Source organism: Botrytis cinerea, chromosome 14 (genome assembly GCF_000143535.2).
Source record: "Botrytis cinerea B05.10 chromosome 14, complete sequence".
In the NCBI taxonomy this organism is placed as follows: Eukaryota; Fungi; Ascomycota; class Leotiomycetes; order Helotiales; family Sclerotiniaceae; genus Botrytis; species Botrytis cinerea.
The window spans coordinates 1,588,337-1,607,161 of NC_037323.1; the positions used below are offsets into that span (position 1 = coordinate 1,588,337).

At 42.2% G+C, this 18,825-nt stretch overlaps 5 protein-coding genes across 5 annotated transcripts; all 5 read left to right on the forward strand.

The window, feature by feature from the left end:
* The first annotated feature begins 5,386 nt into the window (after positions 1-5,386).
* BCIN_14g04050 (hypothetical protein) lies at positions 5,387-6,721 on the forward strand. Its single transcript, XM_001547812.2, has 4 exons — positions 5,387-5,679; positions 5,732-5,828; positions 5,876-6,021; positions 6,072-6,721. The coding sequence occupies exons 1-4, from the start codon at positions 5,505-5,507 to the stop codon at positions 6,380-6,382; spliced, it is 729 nt and encodes a 242-aa protein (XP_001547862.1). The 5' UTR covers positions 5,387-5,504; the 3' UTR covers positions 6,383-6,721.
* A 129-nt stretch (positions 6,722-6,850) lies between these two features.
* Bcgpi11 lies at positions 6,851-8,109 on the forward strand. The gene is made up of 2 exons (XM_001547813.2): positions 6,851-7,211; positions 7,302-8,109. The coding sequence occupies exons 1-2, from the start codon at positions 6,870-6,872 to the stop codon at positions 7,704-7,706; spliced, it is 747 nt and encodes a 248-aa protein (XP_001547863.2). The 5' UTR covers positions 6,851-6,869; the 3' UTR covers positions 7,707-8,109.
* A 1,111-nt stretch (positions 8,110-9,220) lies between these two features.
* On the forward strand, positions 9,221-11,349 carry BCIN_14g04070 (hypothetical protein). Its single transcript, XM_024697220.1, has 3 exons — positions 9,221-9,817; positions 9,874-10,764; positions 10,821-11,349. Exons 1-3 carry the CDS (start codon positions 9,326-9,328, stop codon positions 10,932-10,934), a joined length of 1,497 nt encoding a protein of 498 aa, XP_024553035.1. The 5' UTR covers positions 9,221-9,325; the 3' UTR covers positions 10,935-11,349.
* Positions 11,350-12,584: 1,235 nt separating this feature from the next.
* BcfacB lies at positions 12,585-16,293 on the forward strand. The gene is made up of 5 exons (XM_024697221.1): positions 12,585-13,226; positions 13,378-13,661; positions 13,721-14,318; positions 14,365-14,722; positions 14,774-16,293. The coding sequence occupies exons 1-5, from the start codon at positions 13,027-13,029 to the stop codon at positions 15,971-15,973; spliced, it is 2,640 nt and encodes an 879-aa protein (XP_024553036.1). The 5' UTR covers positions 12,585-13,026; the 3' UTR covers positions 15,974-16,293.
* A 359-nt stretch (positions 16,294-16,652) lies between these two features.
* On the forward strand, positions 16,653-17,650 carry BCIN_14g04090 (hypothetical protein). The gene is made up of 2 exons (XM_001547818.2): positions 16,653-16,790; positions 16,862-17,650. The coding sequence occupies exons 1-2, from the start codon at positions 16,775-16,777 to the stop codon at positions 17,230-17,232; spliced, it is 387 nt and encodes a 128-aa protein (XP_001547868.1). The 5' UTR covers positions 16,653-16,774; the 3' UTR covers positions 17,233-17,650.
* Positions 17,651-18,825: the final 1,175 nt, after the last annotated feature.

Consider the following 18,825-nt stretch of genomic DNA (forward strand, 5'->3'; position numbering starts at 1 on the left):
ATAGCTTCTATCCCTGCAAACCTCGAATTTGGACTAGTTTTTACCATCCTTCTTTTTTTAGGTATAATCTCTTCTAATTTTTGCTCCAATTGCTTTATTCGTTTCTTGGACTGTACAAGTTCATAGTCCTTAGCATCAAATCCTTTTTGAATCTTTCGAAAAAGCAGCCGGCGAGTTGGAATATCGGTCTCATCAACTTTCTCCATTATATCAGCATATTTTCGAATATCACTTCCTTTTTGAGGGGTTTTCCATGCAATAAAAGATGAATGTATATTCCATTGAAGCTCGGGATCATCATCTGAAACAGGATTTTGATATACAACCTCTTGATTACTGTTTTCGAGCAATAATCTGGACAAAAGAGGTTTAGCGCGGTTTTGAGGCCATAAACCTGAAGCCTTCCACCCAGAAGTGATATTTCGAAGTGTTAAAGCTTTTAATCTAGCTTTCTGATAGCAGGCAAGAAAGTTTCTTTTGCCAATGGGAGTAGAATCCGTCAATGAATCGAGAGTATTGAGGTGGTATCGATATTCTTTTTTCAGAGGTGAAAATATTGATAAATCAAGAGGTTGTAGTACATGCGATGTATGGGGTGGTAAAAATAAGAGGTGTATATTATTCTTGAAGCATTCAAGCATAAATTGAGTGGTTTCATGGCTTCCATGCCCATCCAAAACAAGGAGTCTTGCTTCTTTCGGTCGAGTTGGTGCTGATTGTGGTATAAACACCTCTTTTAGCCATTCCAAACCTGTAGAATCCGTAGTCCACCCATTATCTGTAGCAGTGAACTCCCACCCTTCATAGTTATCAAGTTTAATGGGAAACCATTGTTGTTGAAGTGTTTTACCTTTGAATATAACCAAAGGTAAAAGTGCTCTTCCCGTAGCTGAGATACACTCAATAAAAGAGGTCCACGTTCTTGAACCGGGTTGCTTTTTCTGAATAAAACGTCGCTTTGAACTCCCAAGTACCATACCATTGAGACCCTGGCCTTCCATTATACCAGCTTCATCCATATTCCATCTGTTTTCGGGCTTGATATGCTTAATTGCTGGTAAATCCAACTTTTCAAAGAACTTGCTTATAATTTCGGTAGTTGCACCATTGATACGGGCATTATCGATTTTATATTGCCTTTTAGTCTTAATCTCTGGGTTTCTTTCCAAAAAACTATGTATCCATCGCTTGCCCAGAGATAAATCACCTCCTTCGAGGTTGAGAATGGACTCTCCTAATTCTCGTATTTGACGATGGGTAGGGCTAGTTCCTAGGGCTTCCTGTACTAAAATCCAATTTGCTAGAGCTCTCTCCTGCACAGGAGCTATCTTCTGTAGGTTTTGTGCACCTTTTTTATGTGAAAGGTGGCCATTTATACGGTTGTGTAAAGTGGTGCGGGGAATACCATATTCTGAGCAAGCCTTACGCATAGACATGCCTCCTGCAATCGCAAAAAGTGCTGCAGCAATATCATCTTCAGTATAAGGCTTTGTCATAGCTTAATTGATAATGTATTAAAATCTTATATCAATTGAATATGTGGTTGTTGATTTATTAAAGATGAAGTTGGGAGGTAGTGCTTAAAATGGGGTAAGATTTTAGGTGGTCCAAAAGAGGGGTGGTCCGAAAGTGGGGTACTCAACTTACCGGTTACATCTTTGTCGATGTCCCATTTTGGCAGGCTGGTCGAGGTGCTGTAATAGGTGGATTTGAGGGTCAAGAAACCTTTACTGATGTGACTGGATTGTGGACGCTCAATCAGCTGCCACAATTGTAAGAATCGTATACTCATTTAGCCCACCTAATGATTTCAAGATAAAGATGATTCATTTACCTCTTTTAATAATCCTCCGTTACGGAAGCTGCCTCTAGAGTCATGTACAAGTGTCTAGAGATCTTTCGAAATTATTTAGACTAGATTTAAAATAAGAATTCAATAAGGTTATAACTGATTGCAATGTTCGTAACTATAGTATAAAACTAATGATTGATCTTGAGCACGAAGATCTACATTGTAATGAAACCCATTCCCTTATATAGAGCTTCATACTCTACGAATCGACAAGTCGGTTTCCTGCACACACACTACTCAATATGCCAATGATTCTTTTGTATGAAAAGGTGAAGGCTTACTGTGTCATAAGGGGTGCATCCCCAACAATATTCCGGGCCCAGCTTCTCTTTAATTATTTGGTCAAAAGTCATACTCAATTATAATCCCATCTCATTCTATCCCATCCTGAAGATATTGTATTTTGAATTTTAGATTACTCATAGCAATCACTACAATTATTTGGAAGTTTTTTATTGCGTAACTTATGAACTGATGGTTGTTTGTGTAGAAGAGAAGAAAAATTGTGAAAGGATATTGAGGGGGGAAGGGGGTTGTTTATAAGCAGATTGGGTCAATCGAAAGTGACTATTGAAAGTGATATTCAAATTCACTAATGAGGGGTATTTAATTATTGAAAGTGACAGTTAATCGAAAGTGATGATTGATCAAAAGTGATATTCAGATTTACTCTCGACGAAAAATGCTTTCGAGGCAGCGAGAAAACCATCATGTAGTAGGTAGGTAAGTGAGTGACCTTTCGCCATTTATTCAGTAGACTGGGCGATAGACCAGGATCGCTTAATCCTATTCACAAACTGGCTCTGTAGACAGAATACCAAAGTGATATTTAGGACCTACATTGTAGGTGCTTCGTCGTTTGTAGTCCACTCGAACGAACCTGCTATCAGCGGAAACGCATCGGGAGTGAGGCTCTCGAAAATTTAATCAGATCTCAGTGTCGGCCAGTGAGATAAAAAGTCGAATTAAATCATTTTTTCGAATAATCTAAATAGAACAATTAGTGAATAACTGTCCCTCTGTAGTGAACATGTCTGCATTTTTCACTTTTGGTTATAAAAAAAAATCATGCTGTTAGAATCAATAGAAAAATAGGATAACTGATAGCATTGTAAATGGGGAAGGTGCGATCTTGAGAGAGTTCAAGGTTTGATAGTAAAGAAAATGGAATTTCTTAAATGAATATCACATCTGACATCATACCAAAGACTGATTTGACAGAAACCTTCGAGATAACTCGAACACAGTAAACCTATCAAAGCAAGAGTGATAACAATTAAATGTGAGAACTAGTCAGATAGTGAGAAAGAATGGAACCAAAATATGGAACGAAAGCACGAGAAATTCAGAAAACATGTTGCCATAGATATTCAATGGTTTGGATTCTAGTCTTATAAAAAAGATTATCAAATCTCCAACTGAATTAAGATATTCAAATCATCTGAGATATTGAATTTGATTGATAAAATGGTAATCTTCATTGTCAGACTACAGTCCAGACTATTGGATATCCTGCCTCTAGTAACATAGAAGGAGATGCAAGAACAACTGTAGGGATTGATGGCATATAAGCAGGTTCCAAACTGCAGTCTGACAATCAATAGCTTTCAGTGTTTGAATCCAATACAAAGATTCAAATCGAACAAAATACCAAATGAATTCTGGATGTTGAAGTGTTTTGTATTACTGGAAGATTTTGACCGGTCTGTAGTCTGAGCTGCTGAAATTTGCGGGGTTGGGAGGGGAAGAGGTCAATCTCATAGACCAAATGTCTTGTGAAGAATGTACATAGTACGACTGATTCTTTCTTTGACTGAGCTGCAATTGGAAACGAGCTTTGAGACATGATAATTTTTGAAAGTAGGAGAAGACAAGATGGCTAGCAACCTTTGATACCAACCTTCATTACCACCACACTTATTAGCCTCTCAACTAATTCAATGTCCAAGTCCGGTTGAGAATACGTTAACTCAACATTGAGATGAGTGTGATTGTAATGGGCCGGGTCGATAGAAAGAGAGCAAATCTGAAGTGGGATAATGTGGAAGGTGGAAAGTAGGATTCGTGAATTAGAAGAAGCCAACCAGGGTATCTAATAGTCTGGATTGCAGTCCAGCAACACAAGGCTTTGAATGTCTAAATTTAAATGGTTAAAAATCTGAAAAAACTTTAATGTTCCAATCACATTCAGTATCTCAAATGATTTGAATGTTTTGATTGGTTTGGAGATTTGATGATCTTCAATGTCAGACTGTAGTCCAGACTGTTGAATACTCTAAAGTGAATAGAGATGTAATGGTGCCAATAGTAATCTATCTCTTCCAGAAGACACAAGCCGCATGGAAGAGGAGCGGATACGTTTCGTTTGTAGACTTGAGAAAGTAGTATGCAAATGGTATCATTTTGAAAAGGATGAGGGACAACACTTGTTATAACTGATGGAGGTAAAAGGTACAAAATGAATTGATCATGACTATAGTTGATCTGCGGATGTCTGAATGTACTATTCGTCTTGACCATTTTAGTTGAACATGCATTTCTTGAGCACAATGTCCATTTGGCGCCTACCTAGTAGGTGTACATACTAGGTACTCAGAACAGCTAATAAGTACTCAGAACAGTTTAATTAGTAAACTTCCTCATTGCATAAATACGAAGTGGAGCATTTCGAGCAGAGAGCACGTGAGAGGATGACCAAATGTTGCTAGCTTTTTTTGTTGTCTAGTACTTCAAACATACGGCAGAACGGGCGGTCAAAGCTGTTTGTCATATTTGTTCTTTCGCCAAACATGTTTGCACCAACTGGGCTCTTCCTTAGCGCGCACAGGCCAGTACCCAACATCTATATAAGCATCTTCTCCCTCCCTGATTCTTCTTTTTTTTTTCCTTAGCTCTCTTTGCCTATTGGTAAGTAACCCCCTACTTTTCACACTCTTCTACTTCATCATCTTGAGTCTTTTGCTAACAAGACTTTCTCTCTATAGGCTTAGATCAAGTGTAGTATCTGTTCTTTTCAGTTTAATCTCTGAAAGATCGTCACTGACGGTCACATTGATTATACTTATTTTTGTCCCTCGGGATTGGTCCGCTGTGCTTGCGCATGATCATTCCCACAGTTTCCCTGGTATTACACTGCCTCCAGGTGAAGCGAACATCTTTTCATTGCAAATTCGGGCTTGCCTGGATTGTGAAGAAGAGTCTTGGGTGATTTGGTCTTCAGTTGTGTTTAGGTGGAGGTTGGTTAGAATTATCTTGATTACGCAGGCATAGCAGATGGTGATGATGACAACTATTGTGACGATGAACATATATGTGTGCATGCCGTCTACCATTGCTCTCAGTACAGATTTGATATTGTGGAATATGTGGAAGAGTCTTGTAACCTTCAGCTGTCTATGAAAATTGCTGTTGTATCACAAATATGTAAAAGTCGTCTCGAACTGATACCTAATTCTACGCGTTGCATTGAGAACTGCGTTCGCGAGATCGATGCCATGACGCGTTGTGAAGTAAATGTACTATACTATTTGTATTGATGGTAAAATATTTTGTTTGTGTGACGTGAAATTTATTCTTCGCAGCTCAACCTTCACAGCAAATCTGCAAAGTAAACACCCCCACCACCATACCCCTCCAATAACCTTGAAGCAAAATGTCGGATCTCAATGGAATGGTTGACCCAAAGATCTTTGAAGATCTACAAACTAAGATCGATGAAGATGCAGAAGTAAGAGATCAACTGAAAGCTATTCTACAAACATTGGAGAGACAATGCAGAAATGCTCAATCAGTTTTGTCTCGAGCTCATTCAACACCAGCTTCTCACTGTAAGTCTTCCAAAGCTGTCTGTGTTAAACCCCGCCATCTGACATCTCACAGTGCAGCCTGTTCTTGTGTCTGCAGAGAATGCTATAAAGGAAGAAGCTGAAAGTATTCAAAAGCTTGCGAGCATTGCTTCAAATCATCCATATTACAAGTATGTGCTCTGGAATCTTCGATGGAACACCTTACTAATAAGAATAGGTACAATGGGATTTGGACAAGAGATGTGCAGAATGTGATCTTTGCTATTCTTCTCTGCGGATGGCTGGGTGGTTTGAACAAAGATGGAAAGCCTGCTCAATCAGGAAGACTTCTCACTATCGAGGAAGTAGGAGAGATTCTTCAAGGTACTTTGCACATAGGCTCCCTACGAATAGCACACCTAACGAGATAATAGTCCCCGTCAACCTCAAAGACCGAGATGCATTCCACATCAGTATCGAAGAATACCTCCTCTCCCTCATTTCCTTGATCGAAGAGCTTTCACGACTGGCTATCAATTCCGTTACTCTTGGAGATTACCACAGACCTCTACAAATCAGTCAATTCGTTAAGGATCTACATGCAGGATTCCAGATTCTTAATTTGAAGAATGATGTTCTGAGGAGAAGAAGTGATGGTATCAAGTACAATGTGAAGAAGATTGAGGATATTGTGTATGATCTTTCGTTGAGAAATTTGGTAGCTAGACCTGAATCTTCATCTTGAGTGATTGATGGTCGGTTGAAATATTGCTTGGATGGTTCATCGATATCATAAGAAGAAGGCAGATCTGAAGATTTCTGCTACTAAGAAGTTGCTACACATGGACTAGATCTTGAGGGTAGGAACAAGTACTGAAAGATTACTTGGAAGGTTCTGCAATGTCATGAGAAGGGAGGGAACTGGGTAAATTACTGCCATTACGAATGTTACGCGCTATGGCAAAGAGTAAAGGGCTGCTTGAGTGTTGCGATATTGACTCTAAAGCTAAGAAAAAAACAAAATAGCCAGAATAAATCATGAATACCTGGGTATTCTCAAATTATAATATCTCCAAGCTACCTAGTACTTTACAATGCATCTAAATCCCAATATCAAAACTTCTTCGGCATCCCACCGAAAAATGCCGACGCTAGTGAGTGACGGAGCTCGAAAACACGAAACTCATTATCCCCCCAAAAATAGTTACATCTCGAAATTGACAACACCAGAAATGCCATTGATCGATCCCATCACCATGTCCGGAATCAGCCCAGTATCTGGAGATACCTCCAAGTCCAAATCATTCCCCACGGAATTCCTTTCTTCAGACATGGCTCGTATCATCACTCACATCCAGCCAGCTATCCTTTTATCTGCATATTATTTCAGATTCAATGCTTTGGTCGCAGACCCGGTACACACCCTATTACATTCGTTGCTGCCTGTCGCGTTATTGCAGGTTGTCTACGCTGTTGTATGTCTACCAGCTGCTGGATCAAATATGGCGAAGAAATTGAAGCCGGGAGAGAAGCGGAAAGGATTGGAGGGCGGAGAGTATAATCACAAAATATTTGTACGTCTGTCCTTTGTAATATCGATTACAATGCGCGACCCCCTTCAAGTGAATTGAATGTGTACAATTACTAATATTTCTGCCTGATAGACAACCATATTCGCCCTTATTCTAACAGCCACCACTGTCCCCGCCGTCACGGCCCTACAAATCCTCTTTGGCGCTCCCTTCACCACCCACATCGAACATACACTTCTTTCCTCGGCCCACATCTCGCTTCTAGCACTCTTCCCCCTCTTCTATATCCATGGTGTAGATTCAGTCAGATGGCTCGAAGTAGCGTCGTTGTATGCGCCAATTGATGAAGTTTTCGGTGCAGCATTCGGATGTGCGCTTGGTGCTTGGTTGGGCGCAGTACCTATTCCTTTGGATTGGGATAGGGAATGGCAGAAATGGCCTGTTACTGTTGTTACGGGTGCATTCGGGGGGTATGTTGTGGGGAAGTTTATTGGAGGGTTTGCGGGGTTGAGAGGGAAGAGAATTGAGTTGGAGTAGAGGGTGAGGGGATGGGGATGGGGTAGGGGTAATAGGAAGCTGTATTGTATGATACAAGGCGCGGCGCTTGGATATGATGATGATGATGATGATGGGTAGAGAGGCTTCGGATATTATCGCATTTGCATGGGCGTATGGAAAAGAAATGGAAGAAAGTACAAGTCAGATGCTTTTAATTGGAGATCTGGCTTAATCTAGCATGAGAATATGATTTGGGTATTTGGTTGCTAGACACGGTTTGAGACGTCCATATCTACTATCAACGCTGAGTGGACCGTTTCACATTACCATGGTTAGTAAATTACTCAGAACTTAAGCATTTTTGCCCTTTGCACCGGTCTAGTTCACACACTATTCATTACCATCTCAAAATACTCACGTCTATCTGAATGTTGCTTCTGTATCATGACATCTAAATGCTCACGCCTCGTCGCTTCTTCACTCCCACCAATCCCGTTGCGCTTATCACATCTTATCTCGTCTTCTCGCTGACATTTCTTCGTTGCCTATCTGTTCAATGATGTTGTCTTGTACGTTACATACAGTCTCGCGGGATGAGTAATACAATAATCAAGTTAAGCAGGAATTGATGTGTGCTACGGGTTCTGCCTAGTCTTGTGAGCTTATATTTGTGGATGTCATTGCTTGGGCTTGGGCTTGGCTTGAGGGAGAGATGAGGATGGAAGGGAACGTTGTTTGAGGTGCGATGGTACAGATAGAGTCAGTTATCTCATATCTATGCCTTTCGTTTTTCGTTTTCGCGACAGGAAAGGCATGGTTTTACAGCACTTGGGCATCAATTAACACAGCAGAGGTTTAGAAATACGTATAAACACATTTTGACTTGATTTGCTTCGTCTACCTCGACCTCTCGTCACTTTCTACGCGATACTGCATTTCGATCCGAATCACGCAAGGGAAGCGGAACGGGGAAGGAAAGGCCTAGCGAGCAGCAGGTTCTCCGTTATGGTGATCCCGTTGAGGGCTCGGCGGGTGGCTTTTCTTGGACGAAGACATGGGTTAGACTATGATGGTTGTGGAGCCAGGGATTGCGAATTGCTGAAGTACGCTAAGCTGTGAGAGTGGCGGGCTTGTTGTGCATGGCGACTTGATAAGAGGCTTGGTGTTGAAGGATGGATGAAATAGCCATGGGATGGTCTTGGATGAGAGGGATTGGTGAATTGGTGGGTTGGTGGGGTGGGAAAAGGTGCATGGGTATTGTTGTGAAGGGGGGTAGACGGGGGGTAGACGGGGGGATGAAATGGTTGATTGAAAGGTTTGATATTATACTTGATTATCGTGTTTTGAGAGTAGAGAAGCTTGGATGAAGAGGATGGGATGATTGAATGTACAAACGAGATATATGAGAGAGAGAATTGAATAGTAGTTGGTCGACATAGATGGATCTGGAGTTGAGGAGTGAAAACATGCCAGTTCACCGCCTTTCGGCAGAACAATTAATATTTTGGCGGCAGGAATACTTTACTGATGTGAATACTACAACAAACAAACAAGCACTAGACTATTGTCCTTCATTGCTTCAGAAATCGAATGAAACTTATTCGAGTAAATCGGTATCTGATCACTTCAATACTACGTTGAACACCCATCCGACGAAAATGCTTTTTTCTCCCCTTCCTCTTTCTTCCTTGCCTGCCTGGTGCAAGTTGAACAATGTAGACTTCCTCGATACTATTGTTTCCTCATCTAAGATATGTCTACAAGGAGAAAATACCAGCCTCCCAAATGGTATAATCACTACAAAAACGTTGAGCTCAGTGGATGCGCATGAACTGCCCACATTACTCGACATCCCCAGTGACCTTATACTAGGTAAAGATTTTCTATTGGAAATGGAGAGGGTAGATTCCCATTTCAAACAGTTGAGAGAAGCAGTTGGAGGAAAGTCGATTAGAGAAGATGCGAAGTTATTCTTGTTGCTACAGATGACTATTGCAAGGAATAATACGAATGAACAGCCAGAAATTGCCCTCAACATCGGGGTGAACAATCCGTGGTCGGAATATATAAGGTTCTTGCCAGAGAAGATTCCAGTTCCAACCATGTGGACTGAGGATGAGAAAACTCTCTTGAATGGAACGTCTCTAGAAGTATGATAAAAGCAAATGATGGTTACCACCGTGGGACTTGCTAATGGTTCTCTCAGAATTCCCTTGTTAATAAGATGGTCGCGTTATCACGAGATTTCGAAAATCTACGTGAAAAGACCATCGAAATCCCGTGGTGTCACTCGTGTTGGTGGAAAGAAGATGGACCATTAAAACCATTACTACTGTCTGACTGGATACGAGTTGATGCTTGGTACAGATCAAGATGTCTGGAAATTGAAACTGGCGAGGAAGTGATGGTGCCTGTTCTTGACATGGTCAATCACTCATTCACACCCAATGCACATTGGGAACACACTTCAAATGGCAATGCCATACTTGTCCTTGTACCAGATATACTCTTGGACGAAGGAACCGAAATAACCATTAGCTATGGAGTCAAAAGTGATGCCGAGAACCTCTTCAATTATGGTTTTATCGATGCAGAAGTTCCATTGACGTCATTAATTCTGGAGGTAGAGCCAATAGCAACCGACCCTTTGCGTGTAGCAAAGGTTGCTGCGTTTGGAAAACGCCCATCCGTTCAGATTTTTGGCCATTCAAATGGAGAAACTTCGTGGGATTGTCCATTTATTTACCTTGCGTGTTTGAACGAAGAAGACGGCTTGGAGTTCAAGACTGTGCAAAAAGTTGATGGCTCACAATCATTGAAAGTTTTCTGGCAAAATGCAGATGTCACAGAATCTACCGATCAATTTGAGAGATTGATTAGTGGCCACGAACGCGAGGACATTCTCAGGTTTCGAGCGTTGAATTTGATACGAGATCGGATTGAATTGCAACTAGAGCGTCTTCAAGCAAGCGAAGAAATAGTGGAAACATTAGTGAACGGGGAGATGGTCGACCCCAATACTCAAGCCAATGCATTGGAGTTGAGACAGATAGAGACCGACGTGTTAGGGGTTGCTTATGGGGCTATCAATGAAGAGGTCTGTTGTGTTTGTTTGTGTATGTTGTCTTCTAAATATGCTAATAGTGCTCATAGATATCGGACTTGTCCAAAGTTTCAAGCATTTCTCAACTTCTGACATCAGTGCAAGTTGATACGAAACATGATGATCCCAGCGCAGAAAGCAACGAAGAGGATGACTTTAGTTGAAAAAGCTACACATTGTCTTTCAACGACAGCTCTCCCGCATATTGAGAGATATCCTGGAAGGGCCCGTGAATTCGACAAAGGATGTAAGATAGAGACATCTTTTATTGGATGGAAACACTAGTAGTTATCATTGGCTTTTCGGAACGACATGCGTTTATGTGCGAAGGGTGAATTTACGATTATAGTTCGGATTCTGGATAATGTCCGGAGGGGTCAAGCATTCGTATCATATATTGTGTACACTAGATGTCAAATGCGGCAAAGACACCGCATTTTCGTACCAATTATCGGAGAGAAATTCCAGAACCTCGATTTTGGGGAGCACGAGTTGACCTATGATTTTACTACTAGTGAGATTAGTGGGATTTGAGGCGCAATCAATTCCGTTTATCGCCGAATATAACTAACATTAGCACGAGTCAAGGCGTCGGCAATCATTGCGAATGTATTTGTTTAATGCTCGACCAAGAGAAATATGCGTATATCTATAACTGTTGGAACAATACGGCACCTGTAAAGCGTAAGATAGGCGTGCGTGTGCGACTATTTACTCCATGCCTCCTTGCTAGCCTGCCAATCTGCCAATTGCTTAACAGCTAGAAGCTAGTGCCATCAATGATGTTCCCAAGGATTCGGGCATTGCTGATCTTTACTTAATAGTCATTGGAGTTAAAGTTCAATACAAATGAAGGGTCAATATATGGTTCACATGACGCTGTTTTTTTTTTAACAGGTATTTAACATTTTCGGAGTTTGAGATATGACGCAATTAGCCTAAACAGAGACTTTGGGGGAAAAAGCTAATAGTTCTATATCATTGTCATTTTATATCAAGGTATATTCAGCCGCTTCTTGATGTTCAATATATAGATAGGGTGACGAGGTCCGAAATTTGAGTGTCAACGTCGATGCGGTGTTGTGTAGTAAATCTTACGTAATCTTGCTAGCGAAGGTGTGTATGGTTGTCGGAACCCTCGCATCAAAATTTTACTAGACCATAAGCCCCTCAAGGAAAATTACGAGGAGATATAACAGCAGAACTATAGCACTAATCGAATAACCTTTTCTGGGGTAATTTACTAACCTCACGCAGGAAGTTTTGATCGATGGCACCACTTCTTGGTACTCTTAGTCCACTGCGGAAAAACATGAATTCAAATACTTTTCGTTGGCCTTCAACCGATATGTGTTCTTGTTGACGCACCGGTATAACTAAGGTTCGATAGTGACTGCTAGCTACTTCGGTCGGTGTAATGCTGCCATCGCCAAGAAAGAAAGGTGGTAAATGTATGCTGAGATAGGCCATCTGTGTCGATGCCTCGCAGACATCGTCCAGATTGTACAAAACCGCAAGCCATGCAAAACCAGCACATCCAAAATAGGTCAGCTACCCAGATCCGAGGAAATCTTCATGCTCGTTTGGCCGCTTTGGTGATAGCCAAGATGACCCTATCGTGTTACCTGTACACCTGTAGGTACCGTGGCTCTGTGCGTACCGTCCTCCAGATCATCCCCGCAAAAAAGTTTCTCTCTAGTCTGAGGGTTTTTAGCATTGTGGATAAGCCACCGGCCGGTTATGCAGTCAATCATTTTACCACCCAATCACACTCGTACCAGCGTAGTATTTTACTGGAGGAAGGAATAAACACCGACAATGTACCAAAGTACCTTGCCCCAGATCCCGCCTCCATGTCCATTGATTATAAGGATCCTGCCCTTTCAGTTTAGTTGCCTTCAAACACGTTTATATGCAACCCCCTTCACCCTCTTATCCGAGCGAATATTTCTTCACCTAACGATATGGAATATACCTAGAACATCACACACAGGCATCTCATCTCCACCGTCTCCACTCGGTTCACGATTGGCAAATCGGTCCTCTCAACGAATGTTAAGGTTTATCACGAAGCCGCTCGATGTTACATTGAATAAGTGACCCACGATCGCAGAAAAGATAAGCTGAACATAGCAACGTTGAGCATAGCGGTACCCCCGAAACGGACCGAAACCTATTCTTCAAAGACGCAAATAACTTTTACTGCTTCTTGTTGAACAACACAACATTGAAAGAGGTCGGAAAATTACATTCGAAATGCCCGGAATCTTGCCTATGAAGATTATAAAGGTGGGCTCGTCGAGCTCACAGAGTCGGATTGCCCAGGCGTGCGATAGGTGCCGAAGCAAGAAGATCCGGTGCGATGGCATTCGACCATGTTGTTCACAATGTTCTGGCGTTGGGTTCGAATGTAAAACGAGCGATAAATTGAGTCGACGAGCATTTCCTAGAGGATAGTGAGTATACCGGTATTTCATACTGACAGTCGTCGCCCATGTCGTTCTCGGTGTTTGATTGTGTAGTATAGCATTGGAGCATTGGAGCATTGGTTCCTCATGCTCTATGGACAATCTTCCGTACACAATTGCTGACTTGCCGTTCGTCTAGTACTGAGTCTTTGGAGGAGAGAGTTCGTACACTGGAGGGGGAGATTAGGGAAATGAAGGAATTGCTGGATGGCAAGGACGAGAAGATAGAGATGCTTTCGAAAATGCACGATAATCGACGCCCTTCACTTTCTTCAACGGCAACTTCACCTCCTGTCGAAAGTCGAAAAGAGTCATCGCCTCCGAGGGAGGATATGTTCAAGGTCCAAGCTTCACCCCATTTATTGGAAGGCGATCATTCTAATCCATATTTCATGGGAGCATCAAGTGGGAGAAGTTTTGTCGGTAGGAACTAATCAATAATCACATCTCATTTAAGGTTTGCGACGCTAATATCTTTCTAGATATCTGCAAGCGTAAAATCCAAGACAGCATCAAATCTTCCGTAGGGTTTGACGTGGAAGCATTTTTGAACCCTCAAAATGAATCCACCTCGTTATCATCAATTACACCGGCCCCGAGCGTCGCACCCCCACGCTTATTCTCAGACCAATGTGTGAATGTCTTTTTTCAAGAATGGGCACCACTATTCCCCGTCATACACAAGCATACTTTCTTGCCTCTGTATGACGAATATTCATCGAATCCGAATCAAGTGAAAGACCAACATAAATTGGCTCAGTTGCACCTTGTCTTTGGTATCGCGGGACTCTCCACCGACTGTCCCGACAAAGAACAAATATCATTATGTGAGAACCAATGGCGGACAGCTCTCAACAATGTTTTGATGGAGAACAACATATCGACACTTCAATGTTTGATTCTGGCGCTTATTTATTGCATTCAAAAGGGAGACTACAATAGCCTACAGCATTACAAAGGAATCGCTGTTGGTCTTTCTCACCGACTTGGTTTACATCAAAGTCAGAAGCGATTCTCCTTTGATTTATTGGCTGCTGAGACGAGAAAGAGGGTTTTTTGGACTTTGTATACTGTTGATTGGTAAGAATTATGCTAGAGTTTATATTGCAAAGCTAATCTCTTACAGCTTTTCTGCTTCCCTCATTGGCCTCCCTAAATTGTTAAGGGAAGACGATATCTACGCGGAGTATCCCTCAGATATAGATGATGAACATATGAATGAGAAAGGATTTCAATCCATGCCTCCAGGGGAACCTACCAGGATTTCTAGTGCTCTTGCTCTGTTCCGATGCTCACGCATCCTGTCTAAAGTCTTGGAGCAAATTTATCCCTCGGCTACAACTCACGATTTATCGTTGCAAACCCTTTTTGCTCTGGCGGCCGAATTGAATGAATGGTCTGATAATCTACCAAGTCATTTGAAGCTTACATTCGTGCAAGATAAACCGTCAACAGATATTACAGGCAGTCGATCAGCTTTGTTGGTAAGTCGAACAATGGCGTGTAGATTTAGTTTTGCTCTAACCAAATCATAGTCTCTTGCGTTTTATTACATTCGATCATTGATTCACCGCCCTGCTATTGGTTCCTCCCTTGGACCTAAAACTTCGCCATCCGTCATTTCCTTGGCTGATTCCAGCAAACATCTCATACAAATCACGCAGCTCCTTGAAGAAAGAAATATGGCTTTCTCATTCTGCATAAATAAAAACGCAATGCTTACGTTATGTGGCCTAAGCCTTCTGTATCAAGGTCTCGATATTAAACAGGAAGGGAAGTTGATGCAAGAAAGTCAACGACTCATCAAAACCGTAATCAGATTTCTAGAAAAGGCCAACGCTCCTGGTGCAGCCGACTTCAAGAAACTTGCGTCATCTCTAATTACTCTGGATAGCCAAAGTCTTGACTACAGAACCAAGTCGGCACTGTTACGCACTTCTTCCTCCATGTCTGCCCCAAAAAGTTCAAAGTCAACACCATCGTCCGGCGTCGTTCCAAGAAAAAATAACCGACAGCAACACCCATACACCCATATCAGTGCTAGCATGAGCGAGAATGACATATTAGCACAACAAGAGAAGCTTCGACGATCTACATTACCAAATATATACCATCATGCTTCACAAATTCAGGCATCGGCTCGATCATCCTATGACGAAACAAATTCCGATTCTCCGATAACCAAACGGCAAAATCGTAGCTCCCTTTCCCAACTATCAAAGCCTCGATATAACACAAATGCAAAAGCACCAAATTTGGATTATTTATCCTTGAGTAATACGCCAATTACTTCACAACAACCTTCACCAACGATTTCACGTACAGCTCCTCCAGGCCCAAGTTCTCATAACTCTCACCTAATGTACAGCAAGATTGATAATCAACAAAGCGAGTGGGCTATCCTCGCTTCCTTGGAAAGTGGTGAAAGCAACATTCACAGTGCTATCTATGGTGGGCCACCGCCCAGTCTTTCGGAAACAACTCAAAGTGCTCCTTCAAACTCGAGTTATGAGGATTGGACTTCTAGTACCTTCTGGCACGATATGACTGCGAATACTCACGATCCCTTGACAAATCCCGCGCCTGCACAGAGTGTATTGAGTTTTAGTGGGGAGAGTCATAGCTCTGGTGACGAACTGTCCACTAGTGATCTTGGAATGCGCGGAAATATTCAGTACTTACACGAGTCTTTGCCACATTGTGATGATTATATACTTCAGCTCATGCAGTACTAAACATTCGTCTTTTTTTAATGCCCCTGGCGTCTTGGTAGTCTTATTATGGTTATGGGAGAGGTTATGCTGTGTTGTTGTGTCTTGAGAATACCCATATGATTTTCAGATTGGCGTTCAAATATGTGGGAGGGCAAGATATACAATTTGATATTGTGGATAGGCTAGCGTGGCATGGGCTGGAGCGGTGGTCGTCGAGGCGTTGATAGTTGATAACCTACGTTCGTTCCCACCCGGCGTACTTATTATACGCATATGCTATTTTTAACTTTGATAGATAGATACTTAGAAGCTATATATAAATATAAACTAAAATTAAGCCAGCTCGCTAAAATGCAGTGTGTTCTCTGAAAGGTCTAATGGCTCAATACTCCAGCATGATTGATGCAAGCACCTCGGCCCTACATATATTACCCACGCGTGCCACAAAAAGTCGATGACACTAAAAGTCTCCAGTTACCTAAATAGTCCAGTTGCTTTTCCCCACAATCCCAACCGGAATCTCAAATCATAAATTCCCTCGTGAAGATTGCGCAAGTCATGAGCTTCCCCGGATTTTACCGAAACAAGACTAGTGTTTTCCGCCGAACCTCGGTCATTATCACATGCTCGAGCGGATGTGACCCTGCGACTCGCGAACGGTCGTTGCTGCTTGCGGACTACATTTAAATATCCTACTCCCGTACCTGAACTTGTTGCATTTAATTATAACATTTACCACTTCTGCGAATCTGCAAAACTGTTGGAGTTCATCGACTGATACATTTTGTGTCGTATAATTAAAATAATCCAGCATTTACAATCATGTCTCTCAAAAACGGTACGCTCTTCCATTCTCCAGCCTACTACAATTACAAATCATCCGTTTTTTGCTAACCCATCAACCCGCAGACGCATTTCCCTCCTCCGCAGCCTTCGACGCCATCTCCTCCTCCCTCGAATCATCCCCCACCGACCGCGCCGACGCCATCAAACAGGGCAACGCCGTCTTCGCCTTCACGCTCAAGAACAAAGCGGGCGAGACAGCCAACTGGCACATCGATTTAAAGAAGGAAGGCAAAGTCGGAAGCGGGCTGGGCGAAAAACCTACCGTGACACTGAGTCTGAGTGATGACGATTTCGGAAAGTTGGTCGCGGGAAAGGCGAACGCGCAGAGGCTTTTTATGGCGGGGAAATTGAAGGTTAAGGGTGATGTGATGAAGGCGACGAAGATGGAACCGATCTTGAAGAAGGCCCAGGGGGGTGTTAAGGCGAAGTTGTAGAGAGGTGTGGGATGGGGAGTGCGGGTTTGCTGTCCTGTGTAATGGGGTCTTAGATGTCTAGTCTATAGATGGGAAGTGATGTGGTGTGTTTTGGGGGCATGCTCTCAACTAGAATCAGCGAGAATCGGGTTGGATAGAATGCTTGGTTTTTGCTATCAGGATAGAATGCGTGTTTGTCTGATATGCGAGTCAACTTGGTCAGTGGAACCGCACTTGTTTTGATACCTCAGATAGGGATTAAGAGATACATTATCGTTTTTATTTTGTTGTTCTACTATCGTATGGTATCTTTCTGGGTAGCTTTGAAACTCGATGTTTTGAATGTTGTATGGTTTGCTTATCTTACACATTTACCTACTCCCAAACATTGCAAGTCCTCGAAATTGTGTCCCCGATCCAAATGAGTACAACTCATCTATACCTTCTTGTTTATCTACCTTCCTTTAAATGAAGAAAGAAACTGTCTTGTATGCTTTGATTTATGTATGCTCATTTCCGTCTCACTCCACCAATTCCCATCTGCGGAATTCATCCAGCGATAAAATCCTAGACAAAACCCAACCGGATAGTTTCGGCATCGGATCTCATCGCCAACTTATGTTTCACAGCACACATCTCTACGCTCTCCGGGTCTCCATTCTATTCGATGAGGAATGATCAAGTTCCTCGTCTCTACTCCTCTCGAATTCCGCTCTTTCCATGTCATTTTATATTATACTATCTTGTCTACCTCTTTTCAATCCTTTTTGGTACATGACCTATATATTATTCGTATATTCAAACACGGCAAATTTATCTTATCATCATGTCCAGATATTGTCTTGTTACTTACATATATACATACGCGCTTCTACGCGTGCAAAATCCTACATCGTGGCTTTTGGACTCGCTGCAATGCCGTCGTTTGTTTGGATATGTATGTTGCGTTGGATCTCGGGCTTGGATGTCTTGATTCGTCAAGGTATGTATGTATATCTAGAGATTGAGAGATCTTACGTGGGTGGATGGTATGTGAGTATTTGCGTTGGTGAAATGATGGAGATTTCATATGCAGACACCCGGTTTATCTCTTTGGGCTGGCTAGGTTTGGGGATTCAAGTGGGCGGAATGGAGGAAAGGATGTTTGTGGATTTGAGCATGTGGTAGATTGAGAGCGTGGGGCTTTCTTGACCTTCATTTTTCTTTCTTTATTGTGTTATAATTGATATTTTAGCGCTTGTTGGATGAACCTAGTTGTTTTTTCCGCCTGGCACCTATCATATTCCCAGCACCAATCATAATGACTAACCGTGTCGTCATCGAAACCTATATGGTTTGGTGCGCTGGTGGTCCATTCATTGTAGGGGGGGGGCTCCCGTTCTGGGATCAATACCATATCGACTTTCATGTCCTCGAAGCAAGAAACTTGCCAAAACTCCACCGACTGAACCGAATCATATCGCTGTAAGCCATCTATCACCTTTGTCTCCTCAGGCACGACTCACGTCTGGTTTTATCCTTCTCGCTGAACCTCGTCAGCAGCTGGTGTAGACGTTGTCCACGATTTTAAACCTTTCACAGAGCATATTAAATGAACCGCGTGATTATGGTACC